General features: G+C 41.0%; 1 protein-coding gene across 4 annotated transcripts in view; it reads right to left on the reverse strand.

The window, feature by feature from the left end:
- The window catches only part of ANO5 (anoctamin 5), a 303,496-nt gene that overhangs the window by 115,399 nt on the left and 161,592 nt on the right, over nucleotides 1-26,505 (reverse strand). For all 4 annotated transcript variants that reach the window (XM_078684222.1, XM_078684221.1, XM_078684220.1 and 1 more), the window contains 4 exons: nucleotides 15,980-16,048; nucleotides 14,365-14,649; nucleotides 12,332-12,445; nucleotides 4,358-4,473 (listed from right to left, as the gene is read on the reverse strand). In XM_078684222.1, coding sequence (XP_078540348.1) covers nucleotides 4,358-4,473; nucleotides 12,332-12,445; nucleotides 14,365-14,649; nucleotides 15,980-16,048 — 584 coding nt within the window. The remainder of the gene's footprint in view (nucleotides 1-4,357; nucleotides 4,474-12,331; nucleotides 12,446-14,364; nucleotides 14,650-15,979; nucleotides 16,049-26,505) is intronic.

Raw genomic sequence — 26,505 nt, forward strand, 5'->3', positions numbered from 1 at the left:
ATTGTGCAGACTCTAAAAAATATATTCTCGGACTCACAATAGGGATTCCGACCAGGATTTGGGACGATGGAACAAGCTATTAACATGAACTTACTGATAGGAAAATATGTACACATTAAATTTGTTTGTGGTATTTGTTGACTTGTTCTCAGCTTTTGATTGAATTGTGCACAAAAAACTTTGGACCATTATGCTTACTATGGGTGTGGACACTACTTTTCTACTTTTCTTAGATATTTATATTCGACTAACACAGCAAGGGTACGTTATGATCTTAAAGGTGAGTGCAATCAGCCTAAAGAGAGGGGGTCAGACAAGGGTGTATACTTGCCCCTTTCTTGTTTAAACTGTACATCAAAATCTTGGGTAGTACCCAAGTGAGTAAATGTCATGATCTTCCCCAAGTTGGGCATCAACCCATTACGCCCCTCCTCTATGTAGACAACATGGTGCTTATGGCCCGTATTCGGTTGGCCATACAGCGTCTACTCACCAAATTTGCCTATTATATACAGAACCTGGCGCTGCAAACCAACTGAAGTAAAACCTTTGTCATGAAAGTGGGTAAAAGAGCACCAACATTTCATAGCATCCAAATTGTGAATACCACTATAAATCACACACCATCTTTCCTGTTTTGGGATTTTATTTGACTGGGAGGGGAACTGGAGAGATGCAGTGAACTCCAGAAGACTCCAATTTGTTACAACTATCATGGCTTTGCTCAAATTCTCCCTAGGAAACCTATCGCACTGCATGGTTCTGAGTTGTGGGGATATACAAATGCGGATTCTTTGCAGCAGATAGAAAATGCCTATTTTAGAATTCTTCTTGCTCTACCTAAAAGTTGTTCTACATTTGCCTGTCATTCGGAACTGGGAGCTCCATACTTAGTAGATATGATAAAAGTTCAGCCAGTCTTGCTCTGCACAGTGTTTTTTTGTACATTTTAATCAGAGTTGAGCCATTTATTTTTTAATCCATTGTTAAAGTCCTTACATTTTCTGCAATATCGACCAGCTTCTTTATACTTACAACTATTCCCAAATTTGTGCTGGCGGTCCTTTCTAAGTTGAATTTGCATCTGTATTCACTTTAACAGTTTTACTGGCATTTTACTTTGTATACTGTATATCTGTTTTTATAGTGTATGCTTTTACAATTCACTTTGTGATATTGAATAAAGCGGATTTGAAATGAATGACTAGACACACAAACACTTTATGGAACTATACACACTTTGGGGAACTACATGTAAAAGTTCCTCTGACATGCACAACTTAATCTGTGTAGAACATGCCAACCACTATAATGTACACAAATTAAAAATGTTACACAGTGTCTGGTCCTTTCATTATTTCACAATAGGCAATGACAGCTAACAGGAAAAGTGATTGAATCATCAAACAGCTTTATTTCAAATCTATAATTGCAAGCATAATATAAATGAATGACCAAAAATAAGACAAGATGATAAAACACAAAGAAGGTTCTCAGAAAACTTTGACACTGTGATATTTATAATTCCAAGTATGTCAGATGGGTGCAAGCCCATAAACATGATTTTATCAATAGTTTGTACATTGATTTCTTCAGTTTTAGTAACACTGCTATTATGTATACCTGCCTGAGTTATATAGCAAGGTCAAGATCAAAATAGTTAGCACAATATAGAATTGAATTCAAATATTTGTGCTGATCTACACATGTGTACAGATGTATGCAAACTCCTAAAACAAGTTCTTGGGAACACTATATGGTTAAAAAATCAATGGAACTGATTGCACAGGATTAAAATCACTCCCCGTTGACCATTTGTCAAATTGGGCTGTTCTGCTTGTTACAAGAGCAGTCAAAGACTTGAAAACTAGATGGCTAATGCCGGTCACAACCGGCACCTGGGGAGTCACACATGCACACCAGCATGTCACAGTTAATATCATACTGTAGCATATAATTATAAGGGTGCTTGGCTTTCAGGTATTGAACAGAATACAGGGGTCACCCATATAACCCATAGGCTTTTGGGTATATAACAAGAAAAAACAACAATGTAAAGCCTACGGAACACTATTTTGTTTTTGAGTTTGAACAGGCTGGATACCATTAATTATCCAGTCTTGAGACAGTCCTTCTCCACACAATTTAATTGAGAAATTTTCACTTTAGAGTATCTCCAAAAAATAGCCAAACGCATAAAGCAATAAATAACCAATGTATAGTTCAACTTTTTCTTTTAATTAAACCACATTTGACCTCAATTACTGGTCTCTTGCTTTAAACAAAAAACTGTACAAGATTTACATATATATATACAAAAATACAAAAAACACACATACTTTTAACTTACATACATATATACACTTTTTTGAGAACCAAACTCACGGTTCTAATGCCCCACTTATTTGAACAAGGAGGTCAATGTATAATTATTTCACATGACATTCCTACTCTTAAGATCACCAAAACAAGCCCGAAAGCAATGAAAAAAGGAGTGTATGAGGTTCTACCACTTTTGACCTCTCTAGAGATAGCACTCTCTTGAATAAATATTTCTTAACAGTGTTCAAACAAATTTCTTGTTTTGGAGTCCTCCAATTATCTGTGTCAATCTTTTGAGAGGTCTAGAGAGGTCAAAAGTGGTAGAACCTCATACACTCCTTTTTTCATTGCTTTCGGGCTTGTTTTGGTGATCTTAAGAGTAGGAATGTCATGTGAAAAAATTATACATTGACATCCTTGTTCAAATAAGTGGGGCATTAGAACCGTGAGTTTGGTTCTCAAAAAAGTGTATATATGTATGTAAGTTAAAAGTATATGTGTGTTTTTTGTATTTTTGTATATATATATATATATATATATATATATATATATATATATATGTAAATCGTGTACAGTTTTTTGTTTAAAGCAAGAGACCAGTAATTGAGGTCAAATGTGGTTTGATTAAAAGAAAAAGTTGAACTATACATTGGTTATTTATTGCTTTATGCGTTTGGCTATTTTTTGGAGATACTCTAAAGTGAAAATTTCTCAATTAAATTGTGTGGAGAAGGACTGTCTCAAGACTGGATAATTAATGGTATCCAGCCTGTTCAAACTCAAAAACAAAATAGGCTGTAGGCTTTACATTGTTGTTTTTTCTGGCTTTCAGGTATTGGCACATTGAGTATTCATAGAAATATTATAAAGAAAAAAACAGTAACCCAACATTTGCACTCTGAAAGCTCAACTCGACTCTTAAAGCTCATCTCACAGCTATACAGTCCAAGAGCTGCAGCTATACTTGGAGTCATCAAAGCCATGCTCATTCAGACAATTTCCTATGGACACTTGGCCTTTCCTATCAAACTCTCTCAGCTCCTCAAACCCAGTGCATAACCTATAGGCGTATCGTTTGTCTACCACAATACACCACACAAGCACAGGTTCACCCAAAATGTGGTCTCTCAAGACAGGATCTAAAATGTGAATCACTGTAAATAAAAGCAGACACTTAAATAGGCAATTCAAGTAATTTTCCTCAAAATAATAATCCATTGTTACTACCCGTGAAATCCAATATCTACATCGCATAACAGGCTTTACTGTCTGTACTACCTCATTTGTGGCACTGAAAGTAATTCAAAAAACAAGTTCTACTTTTATCCAGGGAAGCGGACTTGACCAAAATACAACCAAAGGCACGATTTAAATTAATCATCAAATCCCACACAAAATTAATCAAATGCAGTCTTTCTAAAAAAAAGGCATGGAGTAGAGCTTTAAGAAATTAAATCCTTCGTTACAGGTTTGTGTCCCTGCCCATCAACGAGTACTCAGCAACAGGGAGAAAACAACGAATTGCCAAGAAGGGTTGCAGGTTTTAAAACTATAGAAGAGCATCAATTGTTCATATACTCTACTGTTGTCCTGAGTTTTAATCCGCATCCCACTTTTTACTTAACCCAACGTTCTAAAAAAATGCTATTAAAACATGTAGAAGTGCTTTAGCATTTGGTTTCACTATTAATGACACAAAAGAACTTGCACGTTTTTGAAAATAGAAAATGTATAAACATAATCAGTAATACAATGAAGATATTACAATCTCAAGCAGCTTCAAAGTGAAGAAATGCCAACATTTAATGTTAGAACTGATGACTATCTGGCAAACAAAATAACGTATCACTAACATTTTATATTTGAGTGGAGTTGTAAATTACATTTGATCATTTTGGCAACATTTTACTGTGTATATTTCTTTTGATAATGAGAAGTAGTTGTGTGGTATGTACCAATTGTTACAGTTTTAAATACATCTAATCAATACATTTAACCGCTCAAATGAAATCTAAAGATAAAATATGTATATTACCTAATAAGATCCAGAGGTTGTTCCTTATAAAATCGCAAAAACCTAGCCCATTCCTTATAAAGGGTATACCGCTCACTTTCACACTTTTTATCTTTTGCTTTGTTCCAGTACTGGCACTGTGTTTAGGGAAAAAAACAATTTCAGGAAAAGGTTAACACCAAAAAATAAAGCATGAGATTCTTTTGTGATCTTTGGCTTAGCACTGCAACGGGCTAAAGTTACATAAGAGATCATTTATAACATGCTACGTTTACTGTATATAGAAATAAAACTATACAGCACAAATTCTTTATAAATGATTCGCAGTCTAGCTTGATTTGTGCTGGAGCTGTCTTCGGTATTGTCAATAACTTCCATTCCACCAAATCACCACACTCTTATCCACGCACAAAATGTTATAAAATGAGTCATATTAAAAAGGTAAAGTAAGATGCAAATGTCGTGGTGAGGTCAAATCCAGCTGAATTAAAGCGTCTGTTGGACCACTAACTGCTCTTAAAAAATATTCTTTTAACATTCTCAAAGGGGGAGAGGTACCCAAGGGACGACTTCTTTGCAGATGGGTTACCACCAGTTTTTAACTGGTGGTAAAGTAATACTGTTTTACAACCAGAATCTGGTTGAAAGACATTAATACATGCCCTTCAGATTCAGTTTTTTGAAGGCACGCCCCTTTCCAAATATCAAATTGGTATTTGGTAGCAAACACAAATTACGATTCGGTAACGTTACAGTGTCACAATGTGCCTTTTCTGTTTTGTAAAAAGCTTATTTGCGTTGCAAGCAGCCAGATTCTCAGAATCGGGCTATTGGCCACTGCAAAAAAGCTTTGCACATCTCGCCCTTAGTCACCTAATTATTTCTTATCCTCCCCACCCTCAGTGAACAATTACAAGGCAGTAGTAGAGGCAGAGTTATTACCAATCAGAAGCTAGTATCCAAACCTGAGCCACCGCAGTGTAAAACATCCTTCAAGTAACCTTCGCATAGCAGTGTTGGTTGCCTGATTTAAACATGGTCTGACATGAAGGGAGGTTGACAATGTCTCTTCCACCTCTGACATATAGTCCTCTGCTCCCCAAACTCCTATCGGGGAGCGATGTCTGGGAGTTACTAGAGTCAAAGAAAGGGGAAGATATTTCCCTCAACCCACACTTGCAAAAGCATCATGTTTTTCAGAATATTGTGTTTTCTGAGATTTATAGGCACTCACAGCAGAAGGGAAAACCCTGCTTGTATCGTGCATGCACAAAACATTTTCAGGACAATATCCCGACAAGTTGTACAAAAACCTCAGGCGTAATAGGCAGTTAACATAATCAGAGTATAAATGTGATAACACATGTAATATGACAAGACATGCAACGCAATTTCTTTCAAATTTACCTTCAGCTACGAGTTAAGTCAAGGATAACTGCACTATGGCAGGTTTGACGTTTTGCTGGGAATGGCCGTGATGGATGCGGAAGCCTGGGCTATGACTGCCATTATTATATCAAGGAGAGCAAACGTGATGTAAAGCATGCCCACAATATATCAGTGGAGGCTTAAAAGGCAGAGAATCCAAACAACTTCTGTGTCACCATAATGCCAGAGGGCAACATATTTTGACAAAACTTGAAATGTGCAAAAACAGTGTTTCTCGGGGAGTGAACCAGCAAGCATGCTATCACTCTACTGTTGATCTGTTTTAGAAACTCAGGAGCAATGGTTGGAAAATGGTCTGTAAAAGACTTGATTAATATAATAAAGGCAAAAAGTGGCAAAGAACAGACTCAGATTAGAGATCAGTTAGTGCGATGCACCAACTGTAATTGGGTACATGAAAAACTCTTATCGAGGAATCCACCACTTAAAGAAGCTGCCATCATTGTTGAAAGCATGGAGAAAATGTCAGGTTGGGTGAAGGAAATGAGAGGTCAACAAACCAAATATGATAGTAGTGCACAAAATAGTATATATGTTGTTTCTAATGATCATTTAAATCCTGACTGTGATGCTATTGTACAATGGATAACTACCAAAGGTGCTAAATGGAAATCTCTAAAGGTAAATGTTATACATGTGGCAATTCTGCACATTTATCAAATAGTCGGAGTTGTTTTATAAACAATTCTTTGTACCGCAAGTGTGGTCTTTAAGGATTGTATGCCCTAGTTTGGAAATCTGATAGAGAGAGCTGTAGAGAATGTTATGGAGGACAAAGGGAAGGTCATTCTTAAAACAAGAGATCATATCTCCACAGTAGATATTGAAGTTTTGGTAATGTCTGAAAGTGAGATTGAAGTTGGCGGAAAGGTTTACTTCTAGCTGACTATGAGTCACACTACACCATTATTGGTTACAAAATTTGGGGGGAGAAATTTACAGAGGAAGAGAATGATCTGAAGACTCCAGACATATATTCTGTCAGCTATGGTGGTGTGAATAGTAATGTATTGGGTTATGTAGTTATTAAAATGCCATATAAAGACAGAGTTACAAGAGTTTCGTGAGGTATTCACATAAAATCTGGGTGTATGGGAGAACTGTGAACACATAATTGTTCTAAAAAAGGCATGAAACCTTGTGTTTATAGGGTATGTACGGTCCCTAATTTAATGTTTAAACCACTTAGGGCAGATTTAGATGCATTGCTATAATTGAATGTTTTTAAAAAATGTAGTACTCTGAGTGGTTGATGTCTTAGGTTTTAGCACCAAAAATCTGGGTAAATTGCCAACCTCTCAGAATTTCAGATATACTCACCATTCTGGTGGGTGCAAACATTCAGGATGATGGATCTATCATCAGTCTATCATCAGGTGGCACTTCTGAGGATTCCAGGAATCTTGCATTCTTTCTCACACCTCTGGGAGTTTACAGGTTTGTGAGGAGGACGTTGGGATTAGGAGCTGCAGTTGCTGGCTTCCAAAGAGTTATGAAAATAGTACTGAAAAGGGTTCCTTGCACCTTAGATTTTTCAGGAAGTAATTTGATGTTTGGCAGAAATAACAGACATGATGGGCTGAGAAAATTATCCCAAAATGGTTTGACTGTCAAAGTGTTTAAAGGACATCTGTAGCCTATTTAGGACATGTGATTCCTGGTGAAGGAATTAAGCAAAATATTTGAACTGGTTGACAGCATTAAGAATGCCCCAAAACATGTGAATTATTATTATTATTATAAATTTTTTTTATAGAGCGCGTAGTCACCCGAGGGTATCCCAGCGCTAAGATCCAAGCACCTGTGAGTCAGAGGGGGCAGCGAAGGGGGGGGGGGCAAAATGGGGGAGTCCAAGTTGGATCTTCTTTAGGTCAGGCTGAATATTATTCGAAGTTCATTATGGGGTTTTGCTTGCGAAATTGAGCTGACCAGATTGCTACTGAAAAATAACTCCTATTTTGGTTGGTCTCCTGGGTGTGAGATTTCCTTTTGGACTGCTGGAGAAAAGATTAGCAAAATTCCTCTGTTAGGATATTTTGATGGGAGGAAAAAAAATATTTTGATAACAGAGGAGAGTTTGAAAGGGTTAGGAGTTCTTTTAGCCCAAACTGATGATGTTTGCATTGCTTCACATGCATTGAAATTAGCTGAGAGCCATTACTATGCATTAGAGAAAAAACATTAGGAATAACACAGGCTAAATGGAACTTTAAATGTTACTTGTATGGCCTTGCATCCTATGTCGGGTCGCATCATTGTCCTTTAATTCAGATGTATTCTTTTAAAGGCAGTGATTGTTTGACTCCAAGATTTAAGAGACGGAGCATGAAGTTTACTTTTCAACTGCAATACTTACCTGAACCTGTTAATAAAGCAGCACATTTTGTTTCCAGGTTGCCTGTAGAAAGGATGCATGTTTAAGAAGTGCCGGACACCCTGGTGGTGTGTTGGGTGAAGCATGTGCTATATCAACATAAGATTGGGAATACAGTAAGAACAAAGAAACAGATGTTCTTAAACCTAAAGATCATATAGAAAATAGGTGGCCTAATCATGAAACTCTGGATTCCCTTGTAAGACTTTTTTTGAGTGTTAGAAATTAGTTGACATTTAGTGGAGGTGAATTATTGATGAAAGAGAGAGCATGAGGTTAAAAGTGATTGATCTCGCACATGAAGGACATTTAGGTAGGAAACTTACCAAAGTGTGATTGAGGGAAATGTATTGGTGGTCAAGTATGGATCATCAGTTTGAAGAGAAGGTCAAGGATTGTTTTACATGTGCCACACATGATAAAGAAAAGGTAACGTCCTGTGCTCCATCAACAGATGTGCCTTGTGTGGCACTGAACATTATGGGTCCATTTGAACTTTTACCATCCAATAAAAAGTATGTTCTGTTGCTAGTGGATTATACCTCTAAGTGGGTAGCCAACAGGTGTTTGAGTAAAATAAACACCAGATATGTTCTTGGGTTCCTCAGGGAGGAGTTTGCCAATGAAGGTGTGCCAAAATACATGTGACAGATAATGGAGTACACTTCATTTCACATGAAATATAGTTTCTTGAAGGAACTGAGAATAACACAGACTGCTTTATACTCGCTGCAGGCCAATGGTCTGTGTCATATTTTACAGAGAGGTCCAGGAGGATGAGGAATGCAATGTCTCCTCGCTGCAGTTATGCAATATCGAAAAATAGAGAGCCCTACGCCGTACTTGATGCTAAACCTCCTACAGGAGGACAAAGCGATAGGTTTTTTTTTTATAACCCTCACCCACCAGGGTCCCACCTTGGTGGCATGCTATTTCATAGGATTCTTCCTGTTTTGCTGTGGAATGGGGCATGTAGCTACCAGTGAAAGACAAGGGAGCACTGAATGAGAAGTACCAAATATTGGATAGTAGGGGTTTATTTTGAAGTGAGTTAAAAATACCGGCTTGGTAGGAGAGCTTTGCTTCATTCCATCCTGTAGACTGTGTGATTAAAAAGAAAAGAAAAGTAGAAGATATATATAGTTTGAATGACCCTTCCTTCTACTAGGTCAAGAGGTCACTGGTAGCAGTACTCCCCATTCTGTAGCAGAACGGGAAGAACTCTATGATGAAGTATGCCACTGAGGGGTAACTCTGGTGGGTAAGGGTTACCCAAAATAGCCTAACGCAATTACCACCTGTAGAAGGCTTAGCTCAAACTATGGAGTAGTGCTCCCTTTCCTATCACCCCACTTTTTTTTATAGAGTCATGCAATGTCACCTGTGGCAGAAATCATGGCAGTGGTTATGTCTGAAACCAACCTGAGTGGTGTTGAAAAGTAAGAGGTATTCAATGAGGTGTCTGTTGATGGTTTTCTTGGGAGCAGGGAGATTGATCTGTAGTTAGAAAGTATTAAAGGGTTTGCAAAGTGTTTCTACAGCAATGGGAGGACAGCTGCATCTGGAAAGGATGCATTCAAAATTGGTGTGAGCATGGCACTGATGGGCTGCAGTCCTCTGGAGTAGACATAGTGGGGGTAAACAGGGTCCCTGAGTCGATGGACTTCAAGGTGGCGGTGGCTTCTTCTGGGGTAAAAACAGGCCGTGTGGTTAGCACGTGTGGACAGCAGACCTCGCCAAAGTGTTCTCAATCCTATCCAAGGAACCAATGTTCCTTGGATAGGATTGAGAACACTTTGGCGAGGTCTGCTGGTCTGGTTGCTGGCTGAAGTTGCTGTAAATGGTGGTGATTTTGTTGCTGAAGAATGGAGCAAGATTGTTGCAGAGGTCCTGTTGGGTAGTGATCCATTTGGAGGCAGCTGATCATAAGGTGAAATCTTTCACAATGGCGCAGACTACTTTGTTTGTGTTGGTCCTGGCATTGATGCAGTAAATCAAAGCGGTGTTTTTGGTGGTCCTGATCATTTGGTAGTAGGGTCTCAGGGCAAATTAGGTGCACTGTCCTAGCTCATTCTCAATGTGTGCCCCTGTATTTTTGCAGTTGTGTTTCATCAGTTTGAGTACCTCCGTTTGCCAACTGGTGTGGATTTTGTTGTATTGTTGTGTTCAAAGGGGACCATGGAGTTAGAGCAAGAGGTGATCTAATTGTTGAAATTCTTGATGAGACCAGACCTCGAAAGATCACAGTAACACTGAGCCAAATAGCTGGAAGAATATGAGAAATAGAGTTTAATCACCCTGAAGTGTCAGCTTTTAACACTACGTGGTTCATGGTTTCTACTGCGAGTCTCCTTACCTGAGCCTCACTCGCTGTGGGCTCTCTTACAATGGACTGGGAGAGATAGCCACTAGTGTCTGCATTTTAAGTTAAGGGCTGTTGCAGCTCAGCTATAGTAAGAGGTTCTGTGTTGGTTGCACATACATGTGCACATGTATGGGCTGTGAATGTGAGAGTACCATCAAAGCCTATCCGAAAGTGCTGAAGTGCTACACTGAAGTATGTAGAAATCTCTACTGTCAAACACTGCATGGGTGAAACCAGCCCAAAAGTAAATTTCTGCCATAGTTAAGCCTGGGGAAAACTGATGCACCATTCCAAGCTGGAAGAACCTATGCAAATGGTCAAAATGTCAACGTTCTTGATGTAGTGCTGCAGCTGCCCAATTCGAGTTTACTCTCAACAATTCATCCAGGTTGGGCAGATCAGAGATTGGATCATAATTCCTATGCCCGGGTAGTCTAAGCACAGGAAGGTGTTTAGAGTACTATAGGTGGAAAGGTGGGGGTGGGTCCTCGAGCAGCCAGAACACTTTAAGGCAACACATAATGTATTTGTGACGATTAGCAAGTGTGTGCACTGTTGCTCAAACACTAAATGTGGAATTCCATTCTAACATACAACCCTTTTGATATTATAATTTTTTGGGGGGAATGATAATCCTTTCGGGAGAAGTACACTTATTCATTGTCAGCCTCTGAGATCATGCACGTATATTATCTTATTCTCAAAAGTGAAACCGTTACGTAAAAGTGGAAACCAAGCTGGAAACGCAGTGGGTCATCAGCGTTCTATTTTAAGTGCTGTTTCCACTCAAAGGATAATTTTTCAAAATCAGCTTTCTTTAATGCCTCAAGAAACCAACAGAAGTATTCACGATAAGCAATCCTGTCTTTAGTCTGTGCACCTGGCACAAGTGTACAAGCCGATTCAACAAGGACACAATGTTGGACTACTGAACTGCAAGAATATTAAGATATGTAGATATTCATGCTTGTTAAAACTTATTTTCTGATACTTGCTTCCCAGGAGGTGTCCTAAATATCTTGGGAACATTGTATTGTTTGTGAAGTCTAGAGAAATGCAGAAAGAATGGGGCTTTTGGTTTCACTAAGCAAGATGAAGGGATTACAAAATGATGCTTTGAAATGACACTTAACACAGTGCTGTTAAATATATAAATGTATTTCTGTACTTCCGTGGTTAAGTGGATTTGTGATGCTGAGGGACAGGGAAAATCAGCAACATTAACACGTTAAGTAACTAAAGGACGGGAATAGTAGACAAGGTCTGATCTTTTTCTTTTGCAAGAACAGGACCGTGACCACATACCTCACTCAATGACATTGTCAATGACCTTAATTCTACCACCTCTATAACATAAAAAAGGTAGGAATGTTAATGTTAAAGTTATTTATACAGCGCATCTGTTACCAAAAAGGTGTCCTGGCGCTAGGAGAAGCTCTGAAAAGAAATCAAGCCAAATAGAGAGATGGGTGCGTTGTTTTTTGGATCAGTTTGTAAAAAGCCAAGTTTTTATTGTCTTTTTGAAAGCAAAAAGATTGGTCATGCTTCTCAGAGAGAAGGGAGGTGCATTCCAGGCCCTAGCTGCATTAACTGTGAAGCTTCTGTCTCCCCAGTTGGCCTTCTTCACCCTTGGTATTGTTACCATCTTGGAATATGTTCACTAAGCTCCTCCCGGTCAGAAACAACGGGATTGAGCTCTTGAAATAACTAGATATGTAATCATAAAATAATGTGAAGCACCATGATTTCTGAAGTAGACACATTGCTTGTGAAACATTCCACACTTATGACACTTAATAATACATACATCATGAAGTGGGTATGCAGACGAGTAGGTTCCATTGCTTAGGAGTCGTTTAATCCCAAACTTTGTCTTTCCTTCTTCTACTTCATATGGGCAGCGTGATAGGATGTAGTAGACCTAAACAACAGGGCAACAATATAAAATCATTTGTTAACTACTATTAGACAACTTTAGAAAATAAAAACATACAGGAGGCGATGTGAAAAATCACTTTAATCATTAGCAGTTGCTTTGCCTATTTGCTTTCACTAGCTGTTTACTTTGATATTTGCATTAACAGAATATACTGTGTTTTGTTCTTCCCGAACAGCGAATATCCGTTGGTGTGGAGTTGCATCAAATGATCAAACATTGCCCCCCAAAACACAATTATATCATAAAATGATCTTCAATAGATGTAATAAAATATAGGACGTCCAAAAAAAGGCAACTCGTCTCCTCCACATGCATAATGACATGAACCATCAATTTTCATCCATCTACATATATCTTTTGAAGCAAAAGGGGTGGGAAAAATGGCAGACAGGTGGAGTGTAAAAACACTGGCAGAAGGCCAGTGTGGTTTGAAGATTGTATATAAAGAAAAATCTTACACCAATATAAACCTGCACTAATATCCTATACAACGTTGTTAATGTGAGACTCTCCTTAGTCACTGCACTAGCTTAACCTTTCCTCTTGCTAATAAAGCAGACCTATAATAATATTAATAATTAAACAGTTGTAAGAAAATGGCTCTCACTGCAGTGTCACTCCATACCTTTTGCCTTCCTCCACCTCTTTTTGCTTAATTATTTTTGTTGGCCTTAGGACTCTGAGCACTGTACCACTGCAGACCAGTGCTAAAGTGCATGTACTTCTCCCCTAAATATGATGACATTGGTGTACACCTAATTGGTTTATTTGTTGTACTGATCGGTCCCCTTTCAATAGTATTACCATAAACCAAGGGCCTGTATTTTAAATGCTACTAGTGGGCTGTAGCATTGATTATGGCACCTTCAGAAGCAGCCTCTCATCCCAGTCTCAAACCTGTCACTGCACTGCTTGTATACAATGTATTGCCACTTCAACTTGGCATTTAAAACTACTTGCCAAGCAATAAACTCCCCTATTATCACATATGTCAGTCCTAAGGTAGGCCACAAAATAACCCTAAGAGCAAGGTGCCATGTTAGCAAAAGGTACGATGTGTGTTCAGTCTTTACATGTCCTGGTAGTGACAAACGCCCAAAACGTTTTTCACTACTATGAGGCCTACCCCTCTCATAGCATAGCATTGGGAATTCCTTTATACACTTTTAAGCTGTAATTTCTGATCAGAGTGGAGTAGCTTTGTCATGCTTCCTATCTTTGGGATGGTAATGATAAATCCTCCTCACTGGTGAAGTTGGATTTAACATTAGTGTATTAGAAATACCACTTTTAGAAAGTGGACATTTCTCTGCACTTACTGCTCTGTGTGCCTGATAGCCTGTCTCTTATACATGGCTGGAGTGGATGACAGCTACATTGAGTATTTCCTCTAGACAGTAACACCACAAGAAGGATAGTTGTGTCTGAGTACCCATCTACATACATCTGCATTCTGAAGGACTTGCCTGGGCAGGATGGAAGGGAGGGACTAACACTTCACTAGAATAGGCAGTTACCTGTCCTCACAAAGGATTGAAGGATGCACCTACAAGGCTGGTGTAACTTAAGTACAGAGCACTGATAGAGTGGAACAAAAACGTACTTTTCACACAATATGCAGGTCTTCGACATAATGACTTTAAATATTCAAGTGATGCAGGTAATCAGCTTCGGACTACTGAAAGGTTTTAATAAGGAAGAATGAATCACAATTTACAATCATCAAGGACCAGGTTGTGTAACAAGTGTTTGACAGATGACCGCTACTCTTGGAGCTGGTGAAATATGCTAAGTAATTGTCCGCCCAGATTACATAGCATGCATGCGACACAGGTTGTGTCCCAAAAGAATGCTAAAACTAAATGAGGGAAGCAAGGACGCAATAATGATTATATACCTACAATTCTATTTCTTGTAGATGGTGTAAAGAAGGTGTTCTCGTCATCAATGGCGTAGAGTTCCTGCCGCTGTTTGCTGAAGGGAGCTGTGAAGTAGTCTGGCTCAGGCTGCATCACCTCCTTCGGAAGTCGGAATGGTTTAGACAAGCACTCTAAGGGGTTGTCATTAGTGGGTGGGATGTCATTCTCCTTAATCGGCGCTTTAATGTTCAGTACTTCTGCGTATGTGGTTAAAATTTCCCAAGGTGCATGGATCTTCACAAAATAGATTTTTCCGTTTTCAGATTCCTGGGAAAAAAATATGCATATGAATTCAGCCAAAAAAGTTTTGAGAATAGTTCTAGAACATCTTTGATGACTAACATGAAACCAGATATATTTTTCCATGCTTGCTACTTATCGAATGTCTGGAAATTGACTACTAACCAATATCCCATAAAAGATAATCTTACAGTTTAGCTGCCACATTAGATTTAACAAAATAAAAGAGAACTTTAACAGGAAAAAAATTTACATTTTCACACCAATCAAAAGGATCCCTTTGAACACGATTGTGTAGCTGGAATTGCTCGTACCTTATATGTATTCAAGTTCCTAATAAGACATTTGCAGAAGTTGGAATACCTTAGGCACCAATTCAGAATGGTTGAATCTAACAGACAGGTATCATCAGTTCCGGCAGTGTTCATATTTTCATCAATGCATTCATGAGGTGAATGTGTCAGGGAAGTCTCGGTCAATGCTGCAGTCCACCAGCACATTAAAAATAACTCTGTAGGTTCCCCACTGCTGGAAGATTTCAAGACACCCTGTTACATTAAAACTAGGTGCAGTAGTTTACCTCGGAGTCTTCTTAGTGCTTGGGATTTCTGGCTGCCATAATGACCACACCCTCCCGTGATGAGACGCCAGTGGACACGATTCTCTAGTATCACACATATGATATAGCGGTAAAACAGCCACACACCCATGATCATCGCGGCGGATGGAGTGATTATTTTTTTTATAGACCATTTGCCTGTTCATTCCATCCCACAGTACAAAGCAATCATACTGTTATAGAACCCGAGGGATCTGTCCATAGCAACCAGCTGTCATGGGTTTCCTCCGGTGTGTGAGCTTGTTGAATTTGAATCTGAATTTAATGGTATTTATTGAGCGCTCGTTCACCAGGCCGTTTCATGGTTATTAGCTCACATTGTGGCTGGCATCAGCTCCTCCACAGAGTAAGCTTTCACTTTCGAAGATCAGACTATATGTCTATCCTCCCCAAGCCCCAGGGTGTTTGAGTACTCTGATATACTAAACGCTGCAGTGCATTAGTCCTCGTTTACTTACCAGGTTAATTCTTCTATACGTCCACTGTGTGTGCAAGTACCCAGAGAGCCCCTGGTCTGGGAGACCCCATTAAACCAGCGGTGTGAGTAGGCGACTAGTAGCACCTACAGTCAGTCATTATACTGACATAGACAGAGTTCGCTACACTTGGACTAAGTAACTACTCACCACTATTGTAGTCGCCCTTTAACCCGAAGGGTGTGCTTACGAAGAATCAACTTGTGTCCTCATTTAGCAGCGTTTTGTTAAATTACTTTTTTTTAAATAATAAATATTTTACCTTTTTGTCTTCCGTTTCGAGCTGAAGGCCTGTTTGACTCAGGTTTTTTTCAAATTCTTTTCGCCTTTCCTAAAGATAAAACAATTATTAATATTGACAACATCATGTTTATAAATATACCCAAAGTCTGTCCCATATTCAGCTCTTAGGCACAGCTATAAGGTTATAATAATGTAAGTTGTGAAAAAGGAATCCTGGGTAGTCGAGTAACCTTGGGTGGCAAAGCCTTTTCATATGTAGGCCCCAAATATTGGAATTCCCTCCCGGAGGGGCTGCGACAGTCCACCTCATATCTGATTTTCAGGAAACATCTGAAAGCCTTTTTATACTGATGATCCACTCTGGGTTTCTGTCAATTCTCTTGGAAATTTGGATTAGGTAGCGCGGAGATGCCCCTGGGTGATTCATGCGCTTTAGAAAACATCATTAACATAACATAACATGAGGATAAACAAAAAAGGTCCTAGCATCAGGTAACCTAACATTTGGAAAATCTAACTTAGAAGCAGTAAACAAAGTATTTTTACAATCACACACTTCTCGCTCAGGTTTATCAAATCACCCTTGTACCCTTAATAGTTCTCCTCCTATATTCTCCTTGCGGTCACCTCAGATTCAAATGGTGACCAAGATAAAAGGACTTGTTTTGTAGACTACTGCCCAATCAGGTATTTAACCGGGTGGAATTCATTGACCTCACAGGTTCATACCACAGGACTAAGCCACAGTGCTTCCTACACATCTTCACACAAAGCTATGAGGAAAAAGTCAGACTTACCAAAACACGCAGACCAACATTGCTAAACAAAAAAAAATACCATCACAAAACGAATAATGCTGCGCAGGGTTAGATGTAAAGGATAGATACAAATACAGCTAATCTGAAACTCCTGAACCATAAGGCAGGAGGAGGAATAGAGCAGACTGCTAGTTTTTTTTTTTTTAAAGAACTGATTATTTCGTAATGACTTTACCCATCAAATACCAGCTTTCTATGTGTAATTTTCCTGGCAATGGCAAGTCCATAAATAGCTCATATATAGGGAAAATAGACTTCCGTTGTTTGTTTTTTTAAAGATTCTTTCCACTTCATTTAAATTTTGGGAAACTTGTTCATAGGGTGCTAATAAATATGCAAGAATTGTGTCTTAAGTCTCCAGCAAAAACGATTACCTTTCTTTAATAAATTTTTTTTTAAAGGGCAATGAGGATAGTTTGTTTTTTTCTAGCACGCAACAAAAAAAAGAACTCTGCTGATTTTTAAGAATATATCAGAATTAGCACAAGTGAAGCAAATTTGTTTTTGTAATTCAGAAGTGTGGTGGAAACAACTATTTGATTACGATCAAACTATATACGTACACTAGGTGAAGACATCTGCACACTTCAACTTGTGTGCAGTAAAATCCTATTTCGGTGCAAATGTAATCCTTTCTAAAAGTTGTCTGAAATGGCAGAGCGCTACCACACAAAGCACAGTCTACACTACTCCACTCTACGCCCTGCCACTGTGTACCACTTCACTCTACTCCCCTCCACGCCACTCACTCCAAACTATGCCCCTCCACCACACTATGCCCCTCCACCACACTATGGCCCTCCACCACACTATGGCCCTCCACCACACTATGGCCCTCCACCACACTATGGCCCTCCACCACACTATGGCCCTCCACCACACTATGGCCCTCCACCACACTATGCCCCACCACCACACTATGCCCCACCACCACACTATGCCCCACCACCACACTATGCCCCACCACCACACTCCACTACATTCTACCCCTTCAATCTACCCCACTCCAACCCGAACCTGCCCCATTTCTACCCCATTTCAATTTACTCAACTCCATTCTAAACCAATCCCTCCACTGCATTCTACCCAACTCCACGCCAATCTACCCGACTCCAATCTACCCCACTCCACTCTGCGCCAATCTAACCCACTCCACTCTACCCCACTCCACGCCAATCTACCCCACTCCACTCTATGCCAATCTAACACACTCCACTCCACCCTACTCTAGCCAATCAACACTACTTCACTGTAACCCACTCCACCCTAATATGTGCCACCCAAATGTAACCACCCACCCTCCGTCTAACCCACCCCAATTTACTTAACCCACCGCAATCTGCCCTACCCTACTCCAATCTATCCCACTCCAATCTTCCTCAATCACCCCACTCCACTCCACTCAATCCTACTCCACTCTACCCCAACCTACCTCATTCTACTATTCCCCCAATCTACATCACTCAAATCTACTCTAATCACACCACTAGCTTTTATCCATGCTGAACAGCAGTCACACTGGTGAACAGAATGGCTAAAACACATTGCTAAAGCTAGTAGCTCTTGGATAGGCAAGTACAATTGGCTTGCCCAATGCTTATCAGCTCGGTCGCTATCTTTGTCCTTTAGATTTTTCGAATGTATGTGTATAAAATACTTACTTATAGGGAATTCAATCAGCCCTCTTCATCAACTGCCCTGTTATTGTGTCATTCACATTTTACTTCTACGAATTAAAAGCCCTGATGACGTGGAGTAATTAAGTCTCTCCTGGCAACATTCAGACAACACTTCACATAAACCAAATACAAGTACTATAAAAATACAATCAACAATGCTACCAACAGAAACAAAATATCCTTCAAGGTAATCCAGCACTGCATCAACCATCTGTTTGCGTCACCAATTCCTCATCCCACAAACAAGTGGAATGCCATCAACCTTTTCTTCAGTTTAAAAATGATAGGAGATCATCACATCGAAGACATCATGGACGCTTCTAATCTAACACTCACCCATACGTGTGCATCCTACACTGGCCGTCCTTCAAACCCGTGTCTCTTGCAGACCTCACCAGCATCCTCATCTCTCTTAAAGCCACCACCTACGAAGATGGTATCTTACTCTTGTTCTTCATCAGAGCCCTGTCCGAAGAGGTTCTCTCACCCCTATTCATCATCTGACTGCCTTCCTAAGTTGAGACACCTTTCCAGTTGTTCTCTAGACCGGCCTAACCCTCCTGCTTCTGAAAATACCTACACTATACCCTGATGACCTCACTAAATACTTGCCCTTTACTCACCTACACTCTTTGATAATTTTCGATGAAAATATAATTTATACAAAGTCATATTCACGTCAACAACAACCATTTCCTGCATGCATTCTAATTAGCCCTGTGATCATCACACTATAGCATAGAGACACCTATATCACAAAACATTGCAAATGCACTCCTGACCACAGATGATTAATGCCCACCGGCCTCCTGATATTGCTGGGCGTCTCAGCTGCCGTCTCAGCTGCCTTCACCAATGTCAATCATCTCATCCACACCCACCCTAAAGTTGTTACTGGGATTCTCCGGCAGCGTCCTACACCAGTTCTCCTCCTAACTATACAATCAAATTAGTTTGATCACATGTGCATCTCAACGTCCCCATAAGATCCCCATCACCTGCAGAGTCTTCCAGGGCCCAGCTGGTCCTATGTGATCTTCAAACTCTACATGAAGACCCTTAGGATTCTACTGACAGATAACAGAATCAGAGCTCAACAATACCTTGTTGACAGTGACACACATCTCTACTTGAAAGTCTCCTCCACTCAACACTTCCAATGCCTCAAACACTGCTGCATACACGTATCTAGATCTCGATGTCAAACACCTACCGGAAACTAAAGCCTACCAAAACAGAAATCCTGCTACTGTTCACTGACAACAAGAAACAGCTAGTCAAAATAGGTCTCAAATACATGTACCGCGACAGATACGAAACTAAATTGTACTCCATGGCAATTCAAATGAATACTGAACTCACCCACAGTGGAAATATCGCCAAGAAAAACAAAACGGTCTGGTACTAGCTGTCTGTATTGAAGGCAGAGAACCTGTTCCTCCCAGAAAGACTTCAGCAAAGCAATAGATAAGCCAAAGCATTTCTTAGTATTATAGTTACAAGCATTACTATTAAACAGCATTAAGGCACAATTTCTCTTCCATGCTTCGCAAAATGTTGCAAAAGACTGACAGACAGATCTTTAGTTTTACCCAGAAACCATGGTATTCTTTTTGCAGGGTTGACCTGTTAAGTATGGTTTGAAAATAAGGGCAGTGATGGAAGGAAGGCCATATAAAGAAAATGTGGGCATCCCCTCTTATCCTCCATTAGGTCATGATGGCCAAGATGATCCCTGGGGTCAAAACCACTGACCCCTACTTTAGCTCAGCTAGCCCTGGGGAATGGCAACGAAAAGGCTTGCAAGCAGAACTACAGAACATGATATCTGTAGGTGACAAAAGAAAGGACCTTACAATAAGATTATGAAATATGTTTCTTGGAATTATATGGGGGACTAGGGACGGACATATTAGGGTACTCTGAGACAAGTAGTTGTTCCTTCGGTGCCTTTTCTAAGAGCCTCCAGGGTCATACTTGATGTGGCAAAGCAGTGTAATCTCTACAAGCATTATATTAGGCCTCCCACTAATATGTATGGTCTTCTTTTGATCACCCAAGCAGGAACGTTGGAATATGAATTTAGGAAGTGTCAAACATTACAGAATGATCATGGACTTTTTTGATACTCTAAGAAGAAACATCTGTAGTAACATTCTTACAAGTAAAGCACATTTACATTCACTATTTTAAAACCTTTACTTGTTTCCGATCTACATCTGAACACGGTCATTTTTGGGGTACAAAGATTTGTAGGTATTGAAACCAAAAAGTAAGTAGTCATGAACAGATCCCAATTCATTTCAATTCAAGGTCTGATGCCTATATCGATGGCACAGCGAACTAAAAAATAATACATTTTGCAGGTTATGGTAACTAAGTACACGTATTTTTGTCGGGTCTGTTGGAAATCTCCTTTTAAATAAAAATATAAAGATCTAAAAAGCAAACAAACACCATGGTATTTTTCTAAAATGTTTGCATCCTTCAAATGGGAGTCAAGAAATCGGTTTTGTTTGATAATGTTTCTTTGATAATGGCATCGCCATATTGTTGTGCAACTCACATCCATGTGCTGGGTACTGTACTTTGGCGGTCAGAGGGTGTTCCAGCGGTCTGCTAGCACTAGTAACTAAGCAACATTATTTAATCAAGAGTGTTCTATTTTTAGACGACAGCAAATCTATTTATGGGCACATGAACTCTGACACGTGACCACCCTGCAGAGACAGAAATGCCACTACATGAATCACCCAGTGCTCGATTCCTAAAAGAATGTGCCGGGGCCCACAGTTGTGCTCAAGGCCTGGGCTTCTGTTTGTCGGATGCTGAATACCTAGGCTGCCTGTGATTGGTTCCAAGTCAGGCCTCTTTCTTCCACCACCAGACACTCCCTGCATCTTTATCTCACTCTCACTCTTTATTTCTATCGTTTCTGCCCTTCTCTTTCCTGCACTGGAGTCTACAGAAAATAAGTCCTGCTCCCTAAGAAGGAGTACTGGTGGGCCCCACCTGAAACTACTAGATAACATTATGCACTGCTTTCACCTACTGTAAAGGACAATAAGGTAGGCTTTTGTTTTTCTCATGCTATAGGTTTTGAAAATACATTTGCTGAGTTTAGAAACTAAGAGTGAGTTCCAGGCAAGGCTAATCACGAAAATAGGGAGGTGTACCCAACCACAGAGAAAAAGAAATGAAAACAAGCCTTTGCAATGTAATAGGTCTCGCCTTTGGGAGAGTTAGAGTTTTGGTTTGGAGTGTAGCAGATGTATGTGGTGTGGAGTGTAATTATGTGGGTTGTATTGGAATGGTTACTTGTGTAATTGTGTGGTGTGGAATTGTGTGTTGTAGGTTAGAGTTAGTGGCAGCAGTAGGGTTGGGTGTAAGGGTTGGGCCAAAGGTGAAAACTAGGGTTAGGTGAGGCACTGGAGCAGGTCTTTCTTGAGGGTGAAGAATAGGGTGAGGGTGAGTGATACGTCTGATTTAAGAGTGATAGTTGGGAAAACTGTGACGGATAGAATCATGGTTAGGAATAACGTTTGGTTACGGGTAAAAGTTAAAGTTATGGAAGGAACTAGAAGAAGGATTAAGGGTGAAAGTTCGGGCTAGAGCAGGTTTGGGTCGGGGTTAAGGGAGAAAGCTACGATTAGATGAGGAGCAGGATTAGGCATAAGGTCTGGGTTACAGACTGATTTAGGTCCAGGGAGAGAATTTGAGTTAATTTAAAATGCAGGGCACAGTTAAGATTAGGGTAAGGGTTAGTGTTAGTTAAGGCTCAGTGAGCAAGCGAGGGAAATTATAGAAAAAAAAACATTAGAAAGCAAAGTAAACTCAGAACAAATTATCTGAACTCAATGTACATGTCAAAGATGTATATATTTTGATAAGTAAATGTTATTTTGAGTAATTTATTTAAAATGTTCACATAGATCCAAGCAGCAAGGGTCAGGGGGTGACAGGTAAGGGAGCGCGTACCGGCCATGACCACAGATGGGCGCTACATGTGACTGTAAGCGCTGTGATGTTTTGTGTCTAGCATAGACTTAAAAGTCATAGTACAATGCTCGCGTAGCCCTGTGAGGAACGCTGGATGACAGAAGAGGCACAGCAGTGCCGGAGGATGGGAGCCCACGGCAGGTCCAATAAGAAGCGGTCTCGGTGGCTCATGATCTCAGCGCTGCACATTAGTCACGGGAAATGAGGTAATGCCCAGCACAGTCCGGAGAGCCTACCCTCTACGCCTAGTGCTGCGCACGCTGCTCTCCGGTGACATCAGGCCCTCATCAATCCAAACCTAATTACGAAGAACTGAGTCTGGAAAGATGGAGCGCCGGAGGCGATCGAGCCATCCCGGAAAAGTCAGAGAGGAAGGCAGAGAAGCGGGCCGCGCTAGGACCCAGAGAGTGGCGTGCGCAAAGCTGACAAAAACAAAGAAAATTGAATAATAATAATAACCCGACGACGACTGCAAACCCACCACAGGCACTGCGTAAGCGTCATGGGACGGCAGAAGCTACCTTCATTGAAGTATATTTTCCCGCCCCAGAAGCGTACGTGTCACTTAATTGATTTGCTAATCTGGCAGCATGGACATGAACCAATATCTAGCTAATTAAAAATAATTTAAAGCGATTAAAAGACATGGTCACTTTCATGGAGATGTAGTGTGATAGTCGGTAAGCGTGCACAGTCAGGGAAGGGCATAGGAAGGGCTGTTCTCGCCAAAGAGCAGCGTATAAGACTCATGGGCCCTGTGTGGGTGGCCTCTGCACTGGAAAAGTAACAAGCATTGAAAATGCAATAGGTCTCGCCTTTGATTAAGTCAAAAGCCATTTGCTTTGCTAATGGTATTGTATAGCAAAGCAAATGGCTTTAACTTTATGAAATGCGAGATCTATTGTATTTTTAATGCTTGTTATGTTATGTATAGCCCCTCAAATTCTTCGGCCCTTGTTTTTTACTGATCCACCGGGACAGAGGAATAATAGGGTGAGCCATACATAACATGGCCTCTCCACCCTGATCTAAATGTAAAAAAACAAATCCAGCCTCTTGCTACCCTCCCTTACACCCCCCCCCACATTGTGCCCCCCTCCTCTCCCTAAGCTTTGCTCTGAGGAGCAATCAGGTCGCTTTGTTTCTCACTGTTGCTACGTCACAGCAGTGAATAACTAGATTGCAAATACACTCTTCGTGATGCTGGCCCGGGGATCCGTGCTTAACTAGGATGTGAATGGAACACATATTTAACCGCATGCGTGCGGCGGTAATTTTTGCGCTGTGCGGCTTTTTTTGAAATACCGCGTTACATGACTAGCTGAGCTCGTCATGAGCATGGAAGGGGTTAAAAACTTAAAAGGGCACCAACTCACCAGGGAGTATGCTGTTGTCTTTAAAGTTTATTTTCAAAGGACAGTGCACCAAATACACTCTTCGGTTTGTGAAAAGAGCGCCGGGCTGTTGTGCGGTTTGTCATCAGATACGTCATGTGACCGCCTGACACACATGCAATATCAATAGAGTATTCACCAGCCCACTGAATGTCTCGAGGGTACGGGAGACACAAAGCGCACCTTTTACAAACTCTGTGATAGCTCAGGGGGTGAACGCACTGCTACAGGAACTCTTAGAGCCTAGTAGTGTCAGATTCTAGTAGTGAAAAATCAGTGCAGCACTTCGCGCTTTGAAGAGGAAATCAAACTGCTAATGCCTGGGCGGTGAATTGCATCAGCTATTATGGCCATTGCTTTGAAGCCATAGACCGCCACAGTAAGCGCTATATTAAAAGTAAGCAATAATACTCACTTTAGCAACTTTAACAAAGGCATCAAACAACATATAATATTACAGCATTTTAATGTGAGGGTTTATTTAATGAAGACGGGGCCTTTCTGAAAATTACTATAAGTCAATCGCTTACGATATTCGAAGATCTAAAAAGTGAATGGTTCCCACTCCCGGTTAAGTGGGACATGGGTGACCTTTCTATAAAATGTGAGACCAATAGTAGCTCCTAACAGCGCTCCTGAGCTGTCACTGCGCCACCTACTACGTAGTTTTTGTGTCTTTTTAGTACTAGCGCCGCAAGCATCAGCCTCGGCAGAAGACATCTGGACTGGATGTACTTGTCACACTGATAGAGGCCAGCCTGATGCTACTCTTAACTAAAGATATGTTGCTCCTTTCATCGACTTCATAAGGATGAAATGAGAACGCCGTCAAGGGCACTTGTCTTCAGGGTGCACTTAGAGCGGAAGCAAGTGTCAAAACCCACTGAGGTATATCACCAGCTCATATGCGGTGACCGCTTCTAAAACACTTTGGGGGCACACTTGATGAAGTCACCTTCCTGAACCCCAAGACCCACTGATAATTGGAACAGTGTTCACTGAGCAGAACTGAAATTCCACACCTGAAATGCCCCTCCTTTCAACACTAACATTTCCATGTGCCCATTTCCGGATTTTCCATTTACAAGGAAGTGGACCCCGGCACTTCAGGGAAGTGAACGCAGGTAACACCACCAGCGACTGATGTCATTCATAAATCTCACAGACTCACGTGATAATGTAAACTGGGGACCACTGCGCCCAAACAGGCTGCCACCGCCAACACACCACAGGTACTTCTGGCACTGGCAGATAGCGCTGGTGCCAGTGGGAAGGCGGCGCATCTCACAGCCTGGGCGTCAGGTTAGCATATCTCACTAGCATTTAAGTCAATCGAGTGTGATGGTGCATCGGCACTACAACTCCCAGAATGCACTGATTTATTACATATTACAGGGCGGGAAACGTGGCCTGTCTACATGGAAAGACCAGGCAAATCTAACAAAGCACAAAGCCCCAGGTGCCTAACAAGCCACACACACCGCAGTGCAGTGCCAATTACACGCATACCACAGGTACCTTACTAGGCACACAAACTCCAGGTGCAGTGCCAACCACACACAGGATCAGTGCCTTACTCGGTGCGCATACACACCACAGGTGCAGTGCCAACCACACACGTCACAGGTGCCTTACTAGCCACACACATAGGAGGTGCAGTGCCAACCACACGTCACAGATGCCTTGCTAGTCACACACATAAACACACATACAGCAGGTGCAGTGCCAACCGCACAAGTCTCAAGTGCCTTAGGGCCACATGCACCACAGGTGCTGTGCCACAATCCGCACAAAAAATAGGCATTGCTGCCTACATACATACCACGTGGGTACTCCTAACAACACATAAACCAGGTTCACCCCTACGCTGCTAGGAACCCACATGCTACAGGCGTGTTGCTAACCTTACACATACTACAGGAGCGATGCTACTCACATAGATCCCCAGGTGCACTGCTAACAGGACACAGGAGGCGGGGGGACTCTACTAAACAAACATCTATCACAGGTTCCACTCAAACAACACACTTTCTAAGTAGTGGTTCTAAGTGTGCACCTTTCACAGGTGCAATACAAATTACACGAAGGGTGCACAGATAACCGCGACGTCACCACGAGGGTCCTGCCAGGTACACGGTACAGGTGACCTGCTCACCACGCAGGCATCACAGGAGCTCCAAGAACCATATGTGCCACATATGCGGTCCTTACCACACTGTTATCACAAAAACCACAAGTGCACTACAAACCACACACACATGCCACAGGTACACTGCTAACATAGCCATGTGCATACCACAGTAGTACGAGAACCACATCCATGCCTCATGTCCAAGGCTAATCACATAGAAGACACCTGCTGCACATACCACAGGCGCACCGATGATCACACTTTTGCCACAGGTGTACTGCCAGACGCAGGTATGTTGCCAGTTACACTGCGAACATAGTTAGCCAACATAGAGATTCTGCCGTTTAATGTGCTAATTTATATATATACGTGCCTATGTGTGTGCTGCTATTCTTATTTCTTATGGGTGGTGTTAGACCTGGCATCATTGGCGTGAGTCTCCCTTCTATTTTGACGGATTGCCTCCTCTGTTTTTATATGTTTTTGCTGGATTTATGCTTTGGGCACTGGGCCACTGCTAATCA

The sequence above is a fragment of the Lissotriton helveticus genome, chromosome 3_2, assembly GCF_964261635.1.
Source record: "Lissotriton helveticus chromosome 3_2, aLisHel1.1, whole genome shotgun sequence".
Taxonomy (NCBI): domain Eukaryota; kingdom Metazoa; phylum Chordata; class Amphibia; order Caudata; family Salamandridae; genus Lissotriton; species Lissotriton helveticus.